General features: G+C 41.0%; 1 protein-coding gene across 2 annotated transcripts in view; it reads left to right on the forward strand.

The window, feature by feature from the left end:
• The window catches only part of LOC135548813 (septin-8-A), a 44,133-nt gene extending 20,230 nt beyond the window's left edge, over positions 1–23,903 (forward strand). Inside the window, exons 9-10 of one of the 2 annotated variants that reach the window (XM_064978755.1) lie at positions 987–1,156; positions 21,905–23,903. In XM_064978755.1, the coding sequence (XP_064834827.1) occupies positions 987–1,156; positions 21,905–22,067 (333 nt within the window). In that variant the 3' untranslated portion in view covers positions 22,068–23,903. Of the gene's footprint in view, positions 1–986; positions 1,157–3,997; positions 4,989–21,904 lie in introns of those variants that run through there. The other variant, XM_064978756.1, reaches the window with a different exon arrangement.
• Positions 23,904–24,345: the final 442 nt, after the last annotated feature.

Raw genomic sequence — 24,345 nt, forward strand, 5'->3', positions numbered from 1 at the left:
AATTTGGACTCATCAGACCAAAGGACAGATTTCCACCGGTCTAATGTCCATTGCTCGTGTTTCATGGCCCAAGCATTTCTCATTTTATTGGTGTCTTTTAGTAGTGGTTTCTTTGCAGCAATTAGACAATGAAGGCCTGATTCACACAGTCTCCTCTGAACAGTTGATGTTGAGATGTCTGTTACTTGAACTCTTTGAAGCATTTATTTGGGCTGCAATTTCTGAGGCCGGTAACTCGAATGAACTTATCCTCTGCAGCAGAGGTAACTCTGGGTCTTCTTTTCCTGTGGCGGTCCTCATGAGAGCCAGTTTTATCATAGCGCTTGATGGTTTTTAGCAACCGCACTTGAAGAAACTTTAAAAGTTATCGAAATGTTCCGCATTGACAGACCTTCATGTCTTAAAGTTATGGACTCATTTCTCTTTGCTTATTTGAGCTGTTCTTGCCATAATGTGGACTTGGTCTTTACCAAATAGGGCTATCTTCTGTATATCCCCCCACCTTCTCACAACACAACTGATTGGCTCAAACGTATTAAGAAGGAAAGAAATTCTACAAATTAACTTTTAACGAGGCACACCTGTTAATTGAAATGCATTCCAGGTGACTACCTCATGAAGCTGGGTGAGAGAATGCCAAGAGTATGCAAATCTGTCAAGGCGAAGGGTGGCTACTTTGACGAATCTCAAATGTGAAATATATTTTGTACATTTATACATGATTCCATATGTGTTATTTCATAGTTGTGGTGTCTTCACTATTATTATACAATGTAGAAAATAGTAAAAAATAAAGAAAAACACTTGAATGAGTAGGTGTGTCCAAACCTTTGACGGGTACTGAATGTTGACATTGACACCTACAAACTGTCAAATGTAACAATGCATATTTATACCTGTGCTGACCTTTTTGATATATATATTTGGTTTGTAAATAATCAAGTTTTATCTCTTGGCCTGACATCTTATCTATCTGCCACAATCAGTTGCACAACAAATTTGAGCAGCTGAAGCATATGCACCAGGAGGAGAAGAGGAAGGTGGAGGAGAAGAGGCGGGAACTGGAAGAGGAAATGAACGCCTTCAACCGCAGGAAGGTGGCAGCTGAGACGCTGTCCTTAGCCCAGCCACTCAAGAAGGACAAGGACAAGAAAAAGTAAGCAAGTTCCTGTCCTCTTCCACTCGCTCTCCCTTTATTCCTCCCTTACCTTCTCTTACCCTATTGTTTAGCTTCAAAGTCCCTTTGTCCTCCCTTTCTCCCCAAAGGATTGAATTGAGATCACAGATAGCAGTGGATTGACTTAGAGTATATACCGTGATCATGAGGGGCCTTCCCCTCCGTTCCCCCAAATTCCATACCAGGGTGATGTATTTATTGTACACTGAAATAGTTATATGAATATGAGCAGACAGACTTATGGAAAATACCTGACCTTAGCAGTTCCTAGTTGGAGAGAGACAGGTTCTCTGTGAGGCTGTCACAGACACTTTTTTTTTAGCTTCTAAAGTCTCCATCTAGTGGATAATATGTGCATTGGCAGTTATTAGTGAAACCGTTCATCCATTTTGTGGTTAGTCTGCCAGATTTCATAGTTCCTGATGTAGTGCTTGGGTTTTCACTACATTAGGGATTGTACGTTATTTATGAGGGATACCTGGAGAAAATGGTAACTCTCTGAAGTTTAAATTGGTAGTAAAATATATTTTTACTCAACCCTCCCTGAGCACTTGAGAAAACTGTTCCCTCAAAAAAAATGTGGCACTGCGCAAATTTCAGGTCTGCTGAGTGCAAACATGAATGTTGTAAAATTCAGTGCAACTTCCATCGCACGTTTACTATGAACACTGAGGCCGTATGCGCTTTAATTATTTAATTGAATTGTTTTGCTATTGTGCAGATGCCCGTTGGTCGGAGGCATGAACACTTTAAGCGGGCCAAGTCCAACATAACAGGAACAGCCACAGACATCTCTACCAGGGGTTTCTAAAACGGCTGTCGTCAACAGTCTTGTATGACAAGACTTGAACTCGCCCTACTATCGGAGTACCACCACTACTGCATATGCAGACAAACTGATCCATCGCACCAGCCTTTTCACAAGATCTAGGATCCACATTTTTTGTGTGTCTGCCTTGATGTCCATAAAACTCCACGGACCCCCTTGCGCAGTGAAATTTAGAATGATACGTGACTACTGCTATCCATTCAGCACCACGGTTCAAAGGGCGCTCAAAATAACCCTCATCAAGATGTTGCCTACATCTGATAGACCTACTCATCACTTATTATTTAATACTACGGGTGGGTTTAATCCAGAATGCTGATTGGTTAAACCGCATTCCAGCCAGTGTCTATTCCACAAGCTACCACCGGCTGAATCTATGATGTTAAAATGCCTATTTACTCTGTTCCATCGGACTGGCAATCCACTGTCTAGTCAGCCCAGCCAGGCAATTTATAAACTTTATCTCCATAACAAAAAGCATTTAGACTTTCTCTAAGTTCTATTAGACTGACATTTAGTTTAACAGTGGAGATTTGGACAAACCTTGCTGTTTGTCTCCAACATTTGCAGCCTTGTTTCAATATTCAAATTCGAGCTTCAGCTGACGCATAGTAATGAACGTGTTGGGATGAGACAGACAGACAGGCGGGCAGCTTTTCTCAACCAGTCGAAATCATGAATCAGCATACATTTTCAAGGATATGTACAAAGAAATGTCAATAGAAAACAGGTCAAACAAAACTTAGTGCAGCTAGTTTGCAGTCTTTCAAGCTTGTATGACGTGACTGTGTTGTTGTTAGCTCCTCTGAACAACGGTGTCCTGCGAGAGAGCACATTTTCTATGCCAGGTGAAATTGCGCATCATTAGCTCATTGTTATGGATGTATCCAAATAGAGAGACAGGCTTTGTGAGACAGTCACAACTTTTTTTTTATTGCTTCTACAGTCTCCATCTAGTGGATAATATGATAACACCGACCCTCGACACCAGTGTTAATATATCCTCCAAACACTGGCTTCTCGGGCATTATCATTTAAGTATTCAATCTGTGGGTACAAACTTTGATCTGAGAAATGATTGTCACTGAATTATTTATTTTGCTCTCACCTAAAAGAAAATAACACTACACCACTGCTTCTCGGCTATAGAAGGTTGTAGCGCTCCCTCTGAATGTCAGTCAAACCATGAATGGGAACGCCTATCCATCGCAATGTGTAATGCAGTGTAGCCTAGTGCTATTTTTTTTTTATATATATCACACACACACAATCCCAGCAGTGCAAAAACTCAAAGTGCATTTTATTTAAAATATAACTTTGCCCTGTGCTTCTCCCAGCTTGCTTGTTGTATAGCCTAGGCCATGGATCATTTGATTGAGACCACACTAGGTGTGCTCGATATTGTGCACCCAGCAGAGAATCGGGGATGAGGGGCAGCATTGGGCACACATGAGATACTATAATAAGCAACTAATTCTCAAACCCTGAGCATGTGGTATTTCATCAATGTACAAATTACACGACCCTCCCCTGGACTAAATAAAAAAAACATATTAACCCCCCCCCCCCCGAAATTGAAAAGGCATGACGCTCCCCCATTTTTCTCTTGGTAACTATTGTGTAAATTTCGATCTCTTCGTAACAGTTTTGTTAGAACTTTACATTTACACTGGCATTGTTCATGAGTGGTCTTCAAAATGGAGTTGAAGGGCTCCCTCCCCTGACAGCTCTGAATTATCACTCCTTCATTAATTATTCTGTACTGACATTATATTGATTCTGAGGCACAATCCACACATTTTCTGACCTTATTTTTTTCTTGTTTCTGTCTTCTCTTTCACCTTCATTTATACTTCATCTTCATGAAGTCATACATTTTTCTGAAAGAATGAATGTGGAATGTATATGATTTGCATTATTTCACTCCACAGTGTGTTTCCATTCACTTTATTTTGTCATTTGTGGTCATTTTCTTTGTCATTTTCTTTCAGTTAATGTATGAGGCCAGTATGCCAAGCCGACCATGGATTTGTCTCCCATCATCATAGTGACGTCAACGTTTGTTTTTTGACATTCCTTCATGACATTGTGCACATGGACCAAAGATCCTGATGGGACAGGAGACCGAGAGAGCTAACTTGCTGACAGTGGCCATTCCCTTCTCTAGGATCATTAATGTTATAATTTGGAACATGTTTTTTATACATCTTGTTCTTTTTCTAGTTTGAGACTTACTGATGTGTTTTGCTCACCATCACTGATTTGTAACAGAAGGCACAACAACAAATCATGGACTTTGAACTTCACTGTGTTTTGGTACTAACTTGTGTTGTTACCTTGTTCTCCCATATTGTCAGTTAATGTAATGTTAGTAGATAAGCATTTACTGGTAGTGTAGGTGGACTCGACTCCTCACCAGCCAAACACCATTGTCTTACATCAGGTGGCGTCACTCCTACGTGACATTCAACCGACAGTGTAGACATTTCATTACGCTATCTGACATAAGACAATGGCCGTACACCTCATAGAGTGGGGTCTGAATTCTGAGCCAAACTAGGCCAGACCTTAATCCTGCATAGCAATAACGTAACTAAGTACAGTACCTGTATATTTATATTTTTGCAAACCGGTATATGTAGGTACCATCAAGTATACTAGTACTAAATATTAAAAATATGCAATCAATTCTGGTGCTGTTTTATGTTAATCCAGAAACCTGTATGTGAATATTTTCAGAACTTACTTGGCTTTATTAAAATGCAGATATGCAAAATGGATATGATAAAGCACACTATCCTGTATGTTGTCCAATTGTGATGTACCGTAAGCCATTGACATGAGTATGTGAGTGGTGTCAGTTTACACGGCCCATATACAATGCAGAAACTAATAGAGGCCTGGACTAACAATAGAAATGTTTACGTCGAAAGACTCGAAGTACTTGTTTTTATTGAAAATAAATGCAACCATCGCATTGGATGTCCCCCTATCCCATGATTTGATTTGATAAACTTGGGGGTTCGAGCCCTGAAAGCTGTGACATATCAGACCATATACCATGGGTATGACAACATTTATCTTTACTGCTCTAATTACGTTTAAACAGTTTATAATGTACAGACGTCAGATCTTAATATGACCCATTTCGTCGTAGGAGGAAAATAATCTTGCACCATAAGGATTTTAAATGTGTATTTAGAATTGCCGCTAGGAGTCAGCTGGTAGCTGTGTTTGTAGTCTAAACGATACTTTAGACTGCAGATTCACTGGGTGTCAGTACAAGTAGCATATGTATGCTACGTGCAAGCTACAGAGCGTCGCGTGTGAATTCTTATGTGGATTGTAATAAATGGACAATATTTGTAGGGGATAATGTATTCTTCGTTAGGGGAAAATCTGTTTCTTTAGATCAATTGTTTTATTCTATGTTCAAGGCAAGTCGCTCTGGATAAGAGCGTCTGCTAAATGACTTAAATGTAAATGTAAGGCAACCAATAGGCAAAATAAATTAAAGGTTATTTCAGTTCCTTCCATGAACCAGTGGGTACAGCCACTGACAGTGGCACACGTGCCTGAGTAGGCATGAGTTTGAATCTGGTCCACAAATGCCCTTAATATTTTTGGAGGAACTAGTACTTTTCTAGTTACTCTAATTTCTGGGGGAAGTAAATGACTTTTTACTAAGTTTCAATTGACCAAATCCCTTTCGTTACATATACTGAAAAAATATATAAAATGCAACATTCAACAATGTCTTATATGTTGCTGCCTTACAGTTCATAAGGAAATAAGTCAATTGAATTAAATTCATTAGGCTCTAATCTATGGAGTTCACATGACTGGGCAGGGGTGCACCGACTGGGGAGCCAAGCCCACCAATAAAAAAGATTTTTTTCCGTTGAAGAAACCGGGCGTGGAGGTCCTGAGCTGGCGTGGTTACTCGTGGTCTGCGGTTTTGAGGCCAGTTGGACGTACTGCAAAATTCTCTCAAACAAGGTTGGAGGGGCTTTATGGTAGATTATAATTAAATTCTCTGGCAACAGCTCTGCCTGACATTCCTGCAGTCAGCATGCCAATTGCACGTGCCCTCAACTTGAGACATCTGTGGCACTGTGTTGTGTGACACAACTGTACATTTTAGTGGCCTTTTTATTGTCCCCAGCAAGGCACACCTGTGTAATGATCATGCTGTTTTAATCAGCTTTTTGATGCGCCACACCTGTCAGGTGGGTGGATTATCTTGGCAAAGGATAAAATGCTCACTAACAGGGATGTAATCCAATTTGTGCACAAAATCTGAGAGAAATAAGCATTTTGTGTGTATGGAAAATTTTATTTCAGTTCATGAAACATGGGACCAGCGCTTTACATGTAGCGTTTATATTTTTTGTCAGTGTAGATTTATTATATTATTGCTGACAGACACAAACCTCCCAACCAAGCATGATTAAAAAAATATTTACATGAATTGATGCTATTGGTTCCCCTTTAAATCTGTATGACTATTGAAGTGAAGCAGGTGTCTTCATATTTTTGTTATTGGGTTCTTAGCCAGACGTGATCAGAGGTAAGTTGCACTTTACCTTCGGCCTTTTAATATTATATTTCTGGAGTAAGATAGAAATAGTTAAGATATTCTACTGTTAATTGTGTTTTGAGGAGAAGTACAAATCAAATGGCTACTTAGCTAGCTTTGGCAAACCCAGAATCTGATAAAAAGTTGAATCTCCTGTTTTTAGCTCATATGATCTGTTAGTTGGTCAACTAGCGACCTTGTCATTGGCACAAAGCTTGAATAGATTAATCAGATGTGTGTGGAAGTAGCTATCATATTCGGTTGCCACTAAGTAAACTGTCTAAGCTAGCTGTGTCAACCATGTAGGTAGCCAATGTTAGCTGGATCAATGGGTCAGTTCAGCTCAGCATCCTCCCACACATTTCTCACTCTTGCTCTCTCAAGGAAATAAAATACTCCTCAGTGGAAAGGAGATGTTTGGAAGATGAGGATACATTTCATAGCAGGTTAGGAAAAGGCAAAATAGAAAACACTTGACATCAATTTCATTCCATGGTGAAAATGTCTAATTTGCATACTTGGTGTAAATCTTTTTAGTATGATTTCACCATCACATACCTCAAATGATATTGTGACATGTATTTCTTCCAATGTCTGGAGTACCATTATGAAATTGTGCACATTGATAGATTAAGTCGATACCGAATTATCATAATTGAAACTGTAATTTACAGCCTACAGACTTTGTTTAATGTCAGTCTTCATGGGAGAGTACCTGTGCTGGGTTTTAATGATAGATTAATGTCAAATAAATTGCACTAAGTTGTTCTTTTGGTTTGCTGTCACAGTTTATTTGTATTTACCTTTATTTAACTAGGCAAGTCAGTTAAGAACAAAGTCTTATTTTCAGTGACGGCCTAGGAACAGTGGGTTAACTGCCTGTTCAGGGGCAAAACAACAGAGTTTTACCTTCTCAGCTCGGGAATATGAACTTGCAACCTTTTGGTTACTAGTCCAACACTCTACACAAGGCTACCCTGCCGCCCCCTAGTTAAGTCGATTTCTGGCCGGATACTTTTTACTGTTACTTGAGTATTTTAAGGAGTCAAATTTTACTTGCGCAAATTACAATTAAGTGACAGTACTTTTTACTTAAGTTTTCAGTACTCTACCCACCTCTGCAAATGCTATAAAATGTGGGCGAGCAGCCGCATATGAAACACATTGGGCTTATTTTGACGAGAGTGAGCCCTCTCACTTCGCCTCTTCCTCTCTGCCTTAGTCCTGCTTGCAACCAAAGTCTTTCAAGTGGAAACATCTCAGCCGCAAAGTGCTAAGCCACACAAGCTCACAGGACAGGACCGGACCACCGAGTTCTGAGGTGTGTAAAACCTGTCTCTCCTCGGTTTCAACACTCACTAAGTTCCAAACTGCCTCTGGAAGCAATGTCAGTACAAGAACCCATGAAATTGGTTTCCATGGCCGAGCAGCCACACTAAGATCACCATGGTTCGGGCCACTTAGATCCAGCGAAGGGACATCTCAACACTACAGCATACAATGAAATTCAAGACGATCCTATGACAACAAGATCATCAAGGACCTCAGCCATGGCCTATTCACCCAGTTATCATCCAGAAGGCAAGGTCAGTACAGGTGCATCAAAGCTTGAATAGAGAGATGGAAAAACAGCTACCTCAAGACCAGACAATTTTTTTTCTCTCTTTTTTTAACCTCGTTTTCTCCCCAATTTTGTGGTAGTTATAATCTTGTCGCATCGCTGCAACTCCCATACGGACTCAGGAGAGGCAAAGGTCGAGAGCCGTGTGTCTCCTGAAACACAACCCAGCCACCCTGCACCGTTTCTTGACACAATGCCCAATTAACCTGGAAGACAGCTGCACCAATGTGTTGGAGGAAACACCGTGCACCTGACAACCGTGTCAGCGTGCACTGCGCCTGGCCCGCCACAGGAGTCACTAGTGTGCCGGCCAAACCCTCCCCTAACCCGGAAGACGCTGGGCCAATTGTGCGCCGTCCTAAGGGTCTCCCGGTCACAGCTGGCTGCAACAGAGCCTGGACCCGAACCCAGAATCTCTAGTGGCACAGCTAACACTGCAATGCAGTGCCTTAGACCACTTGGGAGGCCGCTACCATCAGATTATTAAATAGCCATCATTAGCCGGTCTCCACCCAGGTGGCAGATAGCCTAGTGGTTAGAACGTTGGGCCAGTAACCGGAAGGTTACTGGGTTAAATTCCAGAGCTGACAAGGTAAAAATCTGTTGTTCTGCCCCCGAGCAAGGCAGTTAACCCACTGTTCCCCGGGCCTGAAGACGTGGATGTCGATTATGGCAGCCCCCCGCACCGCTCTGATTCAGAGGGGTTGGGTTAAATGTGGAAGACACATTTGTTGGACAACTGACTAGGTACACCCCTTTCCGACCCTGAACTTGTCACTAGCAATGTTTCCCAAACTTTATATTGACACCGAACATATTTCAGGTCTGCTGAGAGCAAACTGTGAAAATGATGTGCAACTTCCTGCATGGGCAACACTAAGGCTTTACCTGCTTTGTTTATTTTTTAACAGTGGCATTATGCCACTGTGGCTATTTGATCATAATGTAGGCCTACCAGAGTCGCCTACCGTCAAAAACAATGGAGAAAATGCATCCCATAACATTTTAACATGGAAATGGCTGTTCTATTGTTCAGTCAGTAACAGTAACAACCAATGTGTGGTGTTCAATGTAGGCCTACATTCCATGAGACTTTTGAAAAACAATATGCAGAGCTTGACATTAAGGTAACACATGTTTGATGCAAGAAACCAATTTACAAAATAAAATGCATTGTTATTCCCTTACCATTATTACAGAGAAAAATAAATTGTTCTACCCTCTGCCTATTGACTACTTAGTTTATTCAAGCCTGTCTCAAAATACCGCACTGGTCTGTTTAGAGTACGGGCTGAGTCTTGCGCAATAGAATCCTACCCCGATGCGTTCTTCCTACAACAAAATCTCTTGCATAGTTCGTTTTGTTTCGGTATGTTGCATTAAAAGTGGTTAATATCGCGTTGATTCGATCACAATTGACACAGTAAAGGGAAATATTGATAGCGTTAACTTCACTCAACTTTCTAGAATTTTCCCTGTTATCTCCATGGGCAAATCTCGAGCTTCTTGCCATGCGCTGATATTTGTTTCTGTTCTGCGTGGCAGTCCCCGGGGAGCTGCTCGGCAGTCTCGGACGCGATACTAAGCTACCTCCTGGTTACTTGGCCCTGCTGCACTGTGTAGATAGACATGGCACACTGGTCACTTTAATAATGTTTAAAGATGTGTAAACATACTGTTTTAGTACAAAAGCTGAAGAACATAAGCACATCCAGGTACGTTCCGCAGGTGCTGGAGTTGCAGGCAAACTCATGGAAAACAGAAATTAATGCGATGTCACTGAGTACTGCCCCTATATATAGGACCTTCCACCACCACCTGAGATATGGATGCCTGATGAAGGCCCTAAGGGTTGAAACGTTGTTAATAAATATCACCGGGAGCATGAGCAGCAGTGTGTGGCATTTTCCTTTCTATTTGACCCATTTCATGTGTACAGTGTATTCAGACCCCTTCACTTTTCCCACATTTTGTTATGTTACAACCTTATTCTAAAATGGATGAAATAGTTTTTTCCCACTCATCAATCTACACACAATACCCCATAATGACAAAACAAAAACAGGTTTTAGACATTTTTGCAAATTTATTAAAAATAATACTATCACATTTACAGTTGAAGTTGGAAGTTTACATACACCTTAGCCAAATACATTGAAATGCAGTTTTTCCACAATTCCTGACATTTAATCCTAGTAAAAATGTCCTGTTCTTAGGTCAGTTAGGATCACCACTTTATTTTAAAATGTGAAATGTCAGAATAATAGTAGAGAGAATTATTTATTTCAGCTTTTATTTCTTTCATCACATTCCCAGTACATACACTCAAATAGTATTTGGTAGCATTGCCTTTAAAATGGTTTAACTTGGGTCAAACGTTCCACAAGCTTCGCACAATAAGTTGGGTGAATGTTGGCCCATTCCTCCTGACAGAACTGGTGTAACTGAGTCAGGTTTGTAGGCCTCTTTGCTCGCACACACTTTCAGTTCTCCCCACAAATCTTCTATAGGACTGAGGTCAGGGCTTTGTGATGGCCACTCCAATACCTTGACTTTGTTGTCCTTAACCTACTGGGACAAATCAACAGAAATCTCAAATCAAATTTCTCAAACATACAAGTATTAGGCACCATTTTAAATATAAAATTCTCGTCAATCCAGCCACAGTGTCTGATTTCAAAAATGCTTTACAGTGAAAGTTCCACAAACGATTGTTAGGTCACCCCCAACTCACAGAAAAACCCAGCAATTTTTCCAGCCAAAGAGAGGAGTCACAAAAAGCACAAATAGAGATGAAATGATTCACTAACCTTTGAGGATCTTCATCAGATGACACTCATAGGACTTCATGTTACACAATACATGTATGTTTTGTTCGGTAAAGTTAATATTTATATCCAAAAATCTTATTTTACAACTTTAGATACACTTCTCCTTAATGCAACCGCTGTGTGTCAGTTTTCAGAAAAACTTTACGGAAAAAGCATAATCTGAGAACGGCGCTGAGAGCCCAAACCAGCCAAAATAAATATCCGCCATGTTGCGCAGTCAACATTAGTCATAAATAGCTTTATAAATATTCACTTACCTTTGATGATCTTCATCAGAATGCACTCCCAATAATCGCCGTTCCACAATAAATGATTGTTTTGTTCGATAATGACCATTTATGTCCATTTATGTCCGAACAGCTTCTTTTGTTAGAGCGTTAGGTAAACAAATCCAAAAGCGCATTCAGGTCCAGTTGGACGAAAAATTCAAAAAGTTATATTACAGGTCAAAGAAACTTGTCAAACTAAGTATAATCAATCTTTAGGATGTTTTTATCATAAATGTTCAATAATGTTCCAACCGGAGAATTCCATTGTCTGTAGAAAAGCAATGGAACAAGAGATACCTCTCATGTGAAATGCACGTGACTGAGAACGAGGCTGCTGGCAGACCCCTTAGGCAAACAGCTCCCATCCGGCCCCGCTTCACACGAGGAGCCTGAAACAACGTTCTAAAGACGGTTGACATCTAGTGGAAGCCCTAGGAAGTGCAAAATAACCCATATCCCACTGTGAATTCAATAGGGGCTGAGTTCAAAAACTACAAACCTCAGATTTCCCACTTCCTGTTTGGATTTTTTCTCAGGTTTTTGCCTGCCATATGAGTTCTGTTATACTCACAGATATCATTCAAACAGTTTTAGAAACTTCAGAGTGTTTTTATCCAATACTAATAATAATATGCATATATTAGCATCTGGGACTGAGTAGGAGGCAGTTCACTCTGGGCACACTATTCATCCAAGAGTGAAAATGCTGTCCCCTATCCTAAAGAAGTTTAAGCGATTTTGTCACAACTTTGGAAGTATGCTTGGGGTCATTGTCCATTTGCGAACATGCTTTATCTTCCTGACTGATTTCTTGAGATGTTGCTTCAGTATATCCACATAATTTCTCTCCCTCATGATGCCATCTATTTTGTGAAGTTCACCAGTTCCTCCTGCAGCAAAGCACCCCCACAACATGATGCTGCCACCCCTGTGCTTCACGGTTGGGTTGGTGTTCTTCGGCTTGCAAGCCTCCCCTTTTTCCTCCAAACATAACACTGGTCATTATGGCCAAACAGTTCTATTTTTGTTTCATCAAACCAGAGGATATTTCTCCAAAAGGTATGATCTTTGTCCCCATGTGCAGTTGCAAACCGTAGTCTGGCTTTTTTATGGCGGTTTTGGAGCAGTGGCGATATAGGATATGTGAATATAAATACTTTCATACCCGTTTCCTCCAGCATCTTCACAAGGTCCTTAGCTGTTGTTCTGGGATTGATTTGCACTTTTCACACCAAAGTACGTTCATCTCTAGGAGACAGAATGCGTCTCCTTCCTGAGCGGTATGAGGGTTGAGTGGTCCCATGATGTTCATACTTGCGTACTATTGTTTTTACAGATAAACGTGGTACCTTCAGGCATTTGGAAATTGCCTCCAAGGAAGAGTCAGACTTGTGTTCTACAATGTTTTTTTCTGAGATCTTGAATGATTTATTTTGATTTTCCCATGATGTCAAGCAAAGAGGCACTGATTTTGAAGGTAGGCCTTGAAATATATCCTCAGGTACACCACCAGTTGATCCAATCAGACGCTTCTAAAGCCATGACATAATTTTATGGAATTTTCCAAGTTGTTTTCCAAACTTCTGACCCACTGGAATTGTGATACAGTGAGATATAAGTTAAACAATCTGTAAACAATTGTTGGAAAATTACTTGTGTCATTCACAATATAGATGTCCTAACCCGACTTGCCAAAACTATAGTTTGTTAACAATAAATTTGTGGAATGGTTGAAAAACGATTTTTAATGACACCAACCTAAGTGTATGTAAACTTCCGACTTCAACTGTACATATTCAGACCTTTTACTCAGTACTTTGTTGAAGCACCTTTGGCAGCGATTCTTCTTGGGTATGACTACAAGCCTGGCACACCTGTATTTGGGGAGATTTTCCCATTCTTCTCTGCAGATCCTCTCAAGCTCTGTCAGGTTGGACCGGGAGCGTCGCTGCACAGCCATTTTCATGTCTCTCCAGAGATGTTTGATCCGGTTCAAGTCTGGGCTCTGGCTGGGTCATTCAAGTACATTCAGAGACTTGTCCCAAAGCCACTCCTGTGTTGTCTTGGCTGTGTGCTTAGGGTTGTTGTCCTGTTGGAAGGTGAACCTTCGCCCCAGGCTGAGGTCCTGAGCGCTCTGGAGCAGGTTTTCATCAAGGATCTCTCTGTACTTTGCTCCGTTCATCTTTCCCTTGATCCTGACGATTCTCACAGTCCCTGCCGGTGATGCTGCCACCACCATGCTTTACCTTAGGGATGGTATTGGCCAGGTAATGAACGGTGCCTGGTTTCCTCCAGACGTGACGCTTGGCATTCAGACCAAAGAGTATAATCTTGGTTTCATCATGATCTGAGTGTTTTAGGTGCCTTTTGGCAAACTCCAAGTGGGCTGTCATGTGCCTTTTACTGAGGAGTGACTTCTGTCTGGCCACTCTCCCATAAAGGCCTGATTTGGTGGAGTGCTGCAGAGATGGATGTCCTTCTGACCAAGGCCGATCTTCCCCGATTGCTCAGTTTGGCTGGGCAGTCAGCTCTAGGAAGAGTCTTCGTGGTTCCAAACTTCTTCCATTTAAGAATGATGGAGGCCACTGTGTTCTTGGGGACCTTACATGCTGCAGATAGTTTTTGGTACCCTTCCCCAGATCTGTGCCTCGACAAATTCCTGCCTCTGAGCTCTATGGACAATGTTTTTGACCTCATGGCTTAGTTTTTGCTCTGACATGCACTGTCAACTGTGGGACCTTACATAGACAGGTGTGTGCCTTTCCAAATAATGTCTAATCAATTGAATTGAGCACAGGTGGACTCCAATCAAGTTGTAGAAACATCTCAAGGATGATCAATGGAAACCGGATGCAATTCTGAGTCTCGTAGCAAAGTGTCTGAAAACTTAAATAAGGTATTTATGTTTTTGAAGGTTTTATGCATTTGCAAAAATGTCAGAAACCTGTTTTCTCTTGTCATTATGGGGTATTGTGTGTAGGTTGAGGAGGAAAAAATGATAATTGAATCAATTTTAGAATAAAGCTGTAACGTAACTGTGGAAAGAGTGAGGGGCCTGAATACTTTCTGAATGCCCTGAATATGCTGTATTCTAGTCAAGTCCATCCTATTCAACTATTGCTGTACATGCACTATTCTATCCATGTTTTCTTCAGATATATTATATATATATATATCCAGTAAAAAGTTTGGACACACCTACTCATTAAAGGGTTTTTCTTTATTTTTTACTATTTTCTACATTGCAGAATAATAGTGAAGACATCAAAACTATGACTTAACACACATGGAATCATGTAGTAACCAAAAAAGTGTAAAACAAATCAAAATATATTTGACATTCTTCAAAGTAGCCACCCTTTGCCTTGATGACAGCTATGCACACTCTTGGCGTTCTCTCAACCAGCTTCATTTCAATTAACAGGCGTGCCTTGTTAATTTGTGGAATTCCTTTCCTGGAATTCCTTTCCGTTTGAGCAAATGAGTTGTTGTGACAATGTAGGGGTGGTATACAGAATATAGCCCTATTTGGTAAATTATGGCAAGAACAGCTCAAACAAGCAAAGAGAAACAACAGCCCATCATTACTTTAAGACATGAAGGTCAATGCGGAATATTTCAAGGACTTCAAGTTTCTTCAAGTGCAGTCACAAAAACCATCAAGCGCTATGACGAAACTGGCTCTCATGAGGACCACCACAGGAAAGGAAGACCCAGAGTTACCTCTGCTGCGGAGGATAAGTTAATTTGAGTTAACTGCACCTCAGATTGCAGCCCAAATAAATGCTTCACAGAGTTCAAGTAACAGACACATCTCAACATCAACTGTTCAGAGGAGACTGTGTGAATCAGGCCTTCATTATCGAATTGCTGCAAAGGAACTACTACTAAAGGACACCAATAAGAAAAAGAGACTTGCTTGGGCCAAGAAACATGAGCAATGGACATTAGACCAGTGGATATTTTTCCTTTGGTCTGGAGTCCAAATTTGAGATTTTTGGTTCCAACCGCTGTGTCTATGTCAAAATCAAATTTACTTACTTACTTCTTACATCAGCTGATATATCAAAGTGCTGTACAGAAACCCAGCCTAAAACCCCAAACAGCAAGCAATGCAGGTGTAGAAGCACGGTGGCTAGGATAAACTCCCGAGAAAGGCCAAAACCTAGGAAAAAACCTAGAGAGGAACCAGGCTATGTGGGGTGGCCAGTCTTCTTCTGGCTGTGCCGGGTGGAGATTATAACAGAACATGGCCAAGATGTTCACATGTTCATAAATGACCAGCATGGTCAAATAATAGTAATCACAGTGAACAGGTCAGGGTTCCATAGCCACAGGCAGAACAATTGAAACTGGAGCAGCAGCCAGGTGGACTGGGGACAACAAGGAGTCATCATGCCAGGTAGTCCTGAGGCATGGTCCTAGGGCTCAGGTCCTCCGAGAGAGAGAGAGAGAGAGAGAGGGAGAAAGAAAGAGAGAAATAGAGAATTAGAGAGAGCATACTTAAATTCACACAGGACACCGGATAAGACACGAGAAATACTCCAGATATAACAGACTGACCTGAGCCCCCCAACACATAACCTACTGCAGCATAAATACTGGAGGCTGAGACAGATGGGGCCAGGAGACACTGTGGCCCCATCCGATGATATCCCCGGACAGTGCCAAACAAGCAGGATATAACCCCACCCACTTTGCCAAAGCACAGCCCCCGCACCACTAGAGTGATATCCTCAGCCACCAACTTGCCATCCTAAGACAAGGCCGAGTATAGCCTACAAAGATCTCCGCCACGGCACAACCCAAGGGGGGGCGCCAACCCAGACAGGAAGACCACGTCAGTGACTCAACCTTCTCAAGTGACGCACAACGCCTAGGGACGGCATGGAAGAGCACCAGTAAGCCAGTGACTCAGCCCCTGTAATAGGGTTGTAGACAGAAAATCCCAGTGGAAAGAGGGGAACCGGCCAGGCAGAGACAGCAAGGGCTGTTCGTTGCTCCAGTGCCTTTCCGTTCACCTTCACACTCCTGGGCCAGACTACACTCAATCATAGGACCTTTTGAAGAGATGAGTCTTCAATAAAGACTTAAAGGTTGAGACCGAGTCTGCGTCTCTCACATGGGTAGGCAGACCATTCCATAAAAATGGAGTTCTATAGGAGAAAGCCCTGCCTCCAGCTGTTTGCTTAGAAATTCTAGGGACTATTAGGAGGCCTGCGTCTTGTGACCGCAGCGTACTTGTACATATGTACAGCAGGACCAAATCGGAAAGATAGGTAGGAGCAAGCCCATGTAATGCTTTGTAGGTTAGCAGTAAAACCTTGAAATCAGCCCTTGCCTTAACAGGAAGCCAGTGTAGGGAGGCTAGCACTGGAGTAATATGATCAAATTTTTGGGTTCTCGTCAGGATTCTAGCAGCCGTATTTAGCACTAACTGAAGTTCAGTGCTTTATCCGGGTAGCTGGAAAGTAGAGCATTGCAGTAATCTAACCTAGAAGCAACAAAAGCATGGACCAACCTTTCTGCATCATTTTTGGACAGAACATTTCAGATTTTTGCAATGTTACGTAAATGGAAAAAAGCTGTCCTTGAAACAGTCTTGATATGTTCGTCAAAAGAGAGATCAGGGTGCAGAGTAAGAGACGCGTGTGGGTGAACGTATGATCTCCGCATGTGTATTTCCCACCGTAAAACATGGAGGAGGCGTTAGGGTGCGGGAGTGCTTTGCTGGTGACACTGTCTGTGATTTATTTAAAAGCGATACGCCATACCATCTGATTTGGGCTTAGTGGAACTATAATTTGTTTTTTTAACAGGACAATGTCCCTACACATCTCCAGGCTGTGCAAGGGCTATTTTACAAATAAAGAGAGTGATGGAGTGCTGCATCAGATGACCTGTCTTCCACAATCCCCCTACCTCAACCAAATTGAGATGGTTTGGGATGAGACGGACCGCAGAGATGGAAAAGCAGCCAACAAGTGCTCAGCATATGTGGGAACTCCTTCAAGCCTGTTGGAAAAGCATTCCAGGTGAAGCTGGTTGAGAGAATGCCAAGTGTGCAAAGCTGTCATCAAGTCAAAGGGTGGCTATTTTGAAGAATCTCAAATATAAAATATATTTGTGATTTGTTTAACACTTTTTTGGTGACTACATGATTCCATATGTGTTATTCCATAGTTTTGATGTCTTCACTATTATTCTACAATGTAGAAAATAGCAAAAAATAATAACAAACCCTTGAATGAGTAGGTGTTCTAAGACTTTTGACTGGTAGTTTGTGGGAACTCCTTCAAGACTGTTGGAAAATAATTCCTCGTGACGCTGGTTGAGAGAATGCCAAGAGTGTGCAAAACTGTCATCAAGGTGAAGAGTGGCTACTTTGAAGAATATAAAATATATTAGTGATTAACAGTTTTTTGGTTACTACATGATTCCGTATGTGTTATTCCATAGTTTTGATATCGTCACTATTATTCTACATTGTAGAAAATAGTCAACATAAAGGATAACTCTTGAATGAGTAGGTGTGTACAAACTTTTGACTGGTACTGTATTTCTACTATGGACTACTTGCTCCTCTTAATATTTCTATATTTCTTAATTCCATTCTTTTACTTTTTAGATTTGATATTACTGCACTGTTGGAGCAAGGAACACAAGCATTTCGTTACACCTGCAATAACATCTGCTAAACATTTATGCAACCAATAAAATGTGATTTGATTTGAACTTTGTGGCATCAGTTTGGAAAAGGCCCTTTCCAGTTCCAGCATGACAATGCTCCCGTTGTGCACAATGCGAGGTCCAAAGAGAAATTTGTCGATTGGTGTGGAAGAAGTTGACTGACCTCCACAGAGCCCTGACCTCAACCCTGTCCGACACCTTTGGGAGGAATTAGAATGCCAACTGCGAGCCAGTCCTAATTGCCCAACATCAGTGCCCGACCTCACTAATGCTCTTGTGGCTGAATGGAAGCAAGTCCCTGCAGCAATGTTCCAACATTTAGTGGAAAACCTTCCCAGAAGAGTCAAGGCTGTTATAGCAGCAAAGGGTGGACCAACGCCATATTAATGCCCATGATTTTGGAATATGTTTGACAAGCAGTTGTCCACATACTGTTGGCCATGTAGTGTATGTGAAAACATCCTAAGATAGCAAGCCATGATCCCAAGGGCTTTGACTGCCTCAGAACAGAGAAAGAGAACTGCTCATGTTTAGCCAATCACAAGGCTCATTTGAATTTCCTGTTGCATCAGAAAAGTTATCTGCAACGAGAGTGATTTAAGTTAAGATCTGGCATCTGTACACTAATTATGTAAGTTGTAGACCAACAGAACAAAATGGAGAGAGCCCATCTTAGCCTTACAGTAAAAAGTATAACCCTCTGCTATTAAGAAGTAAACAAGAGTGAAAGAGGAAGTTTGTGTGCGTTCTCCCCCACCACATGATTTACAACAAAAAAGTTTACGAAAGGCTGGTACATTGTGGTCTTGAACCAACCTGAAGTAGAACAGTAGAACATCCATTTACCATGAACAGTTGAAACAGCAGACTTCATAGAATTTGTGCATAGAATACATTATTTTTTTCAGTGTCTACATAAAACTTTTAAGTTTATGATGGGTAGAAAGGGATGGATACATGTGGACAGCTTATTGAAAACGCATAGATCTTCTTGTTTCAGTTACAAAGAAGAGATGGTGGTCATGAAATTGAACGTTTGTCATAGCTTTTATTCTGGAGATAACAGAACAGTAACATAGCTGCCTTTTCTGACAACCAAAGAGATAAGAAATGAACGCTTTTCACTTTGGAAAACAGTGTAACATCAACGACGGAACACGATTTACGTTATAACTTCACAAAAAAAAAAATGTATTTCACAGTTGAAAGCACTACAATACTCCACTGTATAACTATAACACATCAGTTCAATGTGGTAAGTAAAGAGGCACGTCATAACAGTTCCACACATTGAGATGTGACTAGCTTTAAAATGAAAGAATTTCATGTCTTTGCAGCACTGTCATTTGTAATCCAAGCATTTTGTAAAAGTAGCTATAGTGATTAACTTGTTTGAAAGGTCAACAGAACAAACATGTTTTAGTACAACAAAGTAAAAACAAAAGATGAGTCTTGAAAAATATAATTATAAAATGATGTATATAAAAAGCTCCTCTAAATATCAAAGTGCTGAATAGGTCATGGAAGAGGCAATACCAAGTTCCTGACAAGGTATTCTTGGTCCTCAACTAAATAAAAACAATCCCCAACACATGCAGACAGGTTCAGTCCGACAGGATATTAGCTCACAGCAGGGTGGAGAGGTGGGCAGGGGGACACATTCTTCTGGTGGGCCTCATGGAGGATATTAGTATCACTGTCCCCGTCGACCTCCAGAGCCAACCCCTCGTTGTATAGGCACCTAAAACCATCGTAGAACTTGTCTGTATCCCCCTCCCCCTGGCTTCCCTTTCCCCTCCTGGTCTGCCCGAGACCCGGTTTGCCCGCAGGCTCCCAGGACACCTCATCCTGAAGCTTGGTCATCTTGGTGCTGTCAAATATGTACACTGCATTGGCTGGTAGGGAGAACTCCAGGCTGGTGAGGTATTCGTCCACCATCTCCTTGCAGTGGATGAACTCCATGCTCTGAATCTGGAGCAGAAAAACACACAGTGATTTCCTCAGACATGGCAAACAGGTTTAGTAAAAATAAAAACACCTTATGACAGATATCGATTGTGTGGGTTCCATTGTTTTTAACTGTAATAAAAAATAAGATTGAAATATAGAAAAATGTTATGGACGGCAATGTTTTTTTTTAACCAGGAACGTACAAATACAAAGACCAAATACAAAAGAAAAGAGAGAAAAAAGGTGTTATTGTGAACTGAAAGAAAGATTTATAGTACCTGTCAATGGTTTGGACACCTACTCAGTTTTTTTATTTATTTATTTATTTATTTTTACTATTTTTCTACATTGTAGAATAATAGTGAAGACATCAAAACTATGAAAAAAGACATGTTGTAACCAAAAAAAGTGTTAAACAAATCAAAATATATTTGAGATTCTTCAAAGTAGCCACCGTTTGCCTTGACAGCTTTGCACTCTTGGCATTCTCCCAACCAGCTTCATGAGGTAGTCACCTGGAATGCAATTCAATTAACAGGTGTGCCTTGTTAAAAGTTAATTTGTGTATTTTTTTTCCTTAATGCATTTGAGTCAATCAGTTGTGCTGTGACAAGGTAGGTGGTGGTATACAGAAGATAGCTCTATTTGGCCAAAGTCCATATTATGGCAAGAACAGTTAAAATAAGCAAAGAGAAACAACAGCCCATCATTACTTTAAGACATGAAGGTCAGTCAATACAGAACATTTTAAGAACTTTCGTTTCTTCAAGCGCAGTTGCAAAAACCATCAAGCGCTATGATGAAACTGGCTCTCATGAGGACTGCCACAGGAAGGAAAGACCCAGAGTTACCACTGCTGCAGAAGATAAGTTCATTAGAGTTACCAGCCTCAGATTGCAGCCCAAATAAATGCTTCACAGAGTTCAAGTAGACACATCTCAACATCAACTGTTCAGAGGAGACTCAGGCCTTCATGGTCAAATTGCTGCAAAGAAACCACCACTAAAGGACACTAATTAGAAGAAGAGACTTGCTTGGGCCAAGAAACATGAGCAATGGACATAAGACCGGTGGAAATCTGTCCTTTGATCTGATGAGTCCAAATGTAATATTTTTGGTTCTGTCTTTGTGAGATGCAGAGTAGGTGAACGGGTGATCTCTGCATGTGTGGTTCCCACCGTGAAGCATGGAGGAGGTGTGATGGTGCTTTGCTGGTGACATTATCTTTGATTTATTTAGAATTCAAGGCACACTTAACCAGCATGGCTACCACAGCATTCTGCATTGATACACCATCCAGTCTGGTTTGCGCTTAGTGGTACTATCATTTGTTTTTCAACAGGACAATGACAACACACCTTCAGGCTGGGTAACAGCTATTTGACCAAGGAGAGTGATGGTGCTGCATCAGATGACCTGGCCTCCACAATCACCCGACTTCAACCCAATTGAGATGGTTTGGGATGAGTTTGATCGCATAGTGAAGGAAAAACAGCCAACAAGTCCTCAGCATATGTGGGAACTCCTTAAAGACTTTTGGAAAAGCATTCCAGGTGAAGCTGGTTGAGAGAATGCCAAGAGTGTATAAAGCTGTCAAAGGCAAAGGGTTGCTACTTTGAAGAATCTCATAAAATATTTTTTGATTTTTTTAACACTTTTGGTTACTACATGATTCCATGTGTTATTTCATAGTTTTGATGTCTTCGCTATTATTCTACAATGTAGAAAATATTACAATCAAAGAAAAACATTGGAATGAGTAGGTGTCAACTTTTGACTTGTAATATGGTCCAACATACTTCCCTAATGTTTACCTACATGAGCACCAACTTGGTTGCATAATTACACTGCAAACACAAAAGCATGACAGCAAACAGCCAAGTGTTTTGAACAGTGTGAGGGGTGGTGATAGCGCCATTGGGAGATGTGGCGTGTCTTACCTGTGCTTTCTTCAGCAGATCGGTGAAGACTGAGAACCAGTCTGGGGTGAGCCTTTCCAACTCCAAGGTAATGATGGCCAAGGCTAGTGTGGAGCCCTTGAACTGTGATAGCTGGTGGCAGGCCATACAGTGCTGCACCTGCCTAGTCCACAATGCCGCCTGGAGGCAAGGCCTCTTCTGAGAATGAGCACCCACAGACGAAAGGTGGGGGTGGCCAGAGATCAACAGGGCATGGAACTGCAATAATCACAAAATACAGAAGATGGAGACCATCATTAATACATATCCACTGTTTCATTCAATCATTCATCACAATTCATATCGATCACGGACAACTTTCCACATCTTCTCTTTAACAGCCATTCCCATATTACATTATCTTCTTAGTAACCCCCCCCATCTGCCCCCTTTCCTTGCCTGGGGTGTGATCTTTGCTGTGTGCAGTGCTAGTCTGTCTCCCTGTTTTAAGACTGTTAGTGTAAAACCAACATGGGGGGCTACATTTGTAATGCCCAAACCTTTTTTTTTTCTCTTCTTTGTCACAAAATTGTGAATGCATTTGCATGTCTCCACTCTTTAGCAAATAGTCAGCCATGTTGTTTGAGAAAAGGGAAAAATAAAAATAAAATTCAGGTTGTCGTTTAACAGATCTAGTGGAAATGTTGAAAGAGCTCATCTTTGAATCCACAGCTCAATCATACAACTGTGTTATGGTGGAAAGTATGTGACAATATTCCTGTAGTACCCATTGTTGTTTGAAAGACAATGGAGATATGACCACTATTTCGGTTGCTGAATGCAAAGTACATTTTCAGGGGTATGTAATTGTTGGAAAGTTTATTTGAAAAGTATTAGAGAATTTATTTTTATTTAACTAGATTTTCTTTGTATCATGTTTCTTTTTTGAATTCTACAATACTTGTATTTTTGTAATTAACCGATTGTGAGCTAGGACAATATGGAATAGTTCTTATGGATTAAACTATAATCTACACACAACTAACTGGTGAGACATTCATCACTCTGAAATGTTTCAGTATTTAGAACAATCTTATGTTATAATTTGAGGAAATTCTCACATTGGCTCTGGTGTGAAACAATGAAACTGCCCTAAAAGTTTTACTTCACACCAATAGAATTCTGTTCAAGGATGTTGGCCAATGGTTGTGGTCTGCCATGGTAACATTGCAGAGAAGTCTACTACGAGACTTGAGGATGAAATATGTCTGGTAATAGTTAGTGTTTGATGCTTATTTGACTTCCAGTTTGTGGTGTGTAGTATAAAGTATGGATCTTTCCAAGATGTCAAACTCCAGTGTGCCATAAACAATCTATACAGCATGGCATTTTTTTAAATTAAAATAAATATGCATACATGACAGGACAGTACTAGTCCAATTAATCTAATTTGATTTAACCTTTTTAAACTAGGCAAGTCTAGGCAAATTCTTATTTATGTTAAGATTGTAATTGGAAGTGGGTTAGGGTTGGACAAATGATATCTTAAAAGCCTCTCCCCTTGTTAAATAACCGGGTTCTACTTTACTACTGGAGGTAAATCAGAAAAGTGCCTTGGCTTGATCTGAGCTCTAAATTGCACTTAATCAATACGATTTAGATGACCGCTTGTCAATGGCGTCAGGTGTGGACAGAGACATATCACAGGTGGACACAAGTCAAATCAATGCACAATTTCTAGGACCAATACTCTTATCGGGGAGAAGTTAACATTGGCCATCTTTGACAAGATGAAGCGTGTGTTCCCTTGTGCTTTTGTACCGTGTTTGAGCCTGTCAACGCAGTGAGGACGTGTTCACGGCTACTTACGATGTGAATGAAGTCGATTGGCGTTGCGGTATACAGGTCCCAGCTCAGCTTATCTAGTATGATCCTCTCCATGCGAAGAATCTCCGCTGTTGAAAAGTTGCATCCGCTCTGCACAACAAGGCCCTTGACTGATCCAATCACCTGTTTCAACAGACATCAGCAAGGGAGCTAATAAACATATTGTATTAAACTAGAGTTGTGTTTTATTTTGATTATAAGAAAGAATAAACTTATGTTCACTATGTTCAATTATGTTTTGCTAAACTTCCAAGAGATAAAATTCCCACCTCATCCTCCTCATTGATTTTTGCTGAGAGAATCAGAGAGGTGAAGGCGATACACTTCAGGTATTTGGGCGGGGCCTGAAACAGAAGGTGATTTAGCACCTCTAGAATTTAGCAGAATTTGAGCTGTGAATTATTTTCAAGAACAGAGGATTTCCATACCTTCACTGTTGCTAGAAGTCTATTCAGAACACAGACTCCAAGAGCAAATGTTTCTTGACAGAAGTTGAACAGTCTGCACATTTCACCCAGCCACAGGATCACATCTTGCAGTTGGAATGGGGTAATGTCAGTACCCTGTGTGCGATTGAAAGAATCAAGAGGTCAGAACTTTGCAGGGGTGTGTGG

This window comes from Oncorhynchus masou, chromosome 11 (assembly GCF_036934945.1).
Source record: "Oncorhynchus masou masou isolate Uvic2021 chromosome 11, UVic_Omas_1.1, whole genome shotgun sequence".
Lineage (NCBI taxonomy): Eukaryota > Metazoa > Chordata > Actinopteri > Salmoniformes > Salmonidae > Oncorhynchus > Oncorhynchus masou.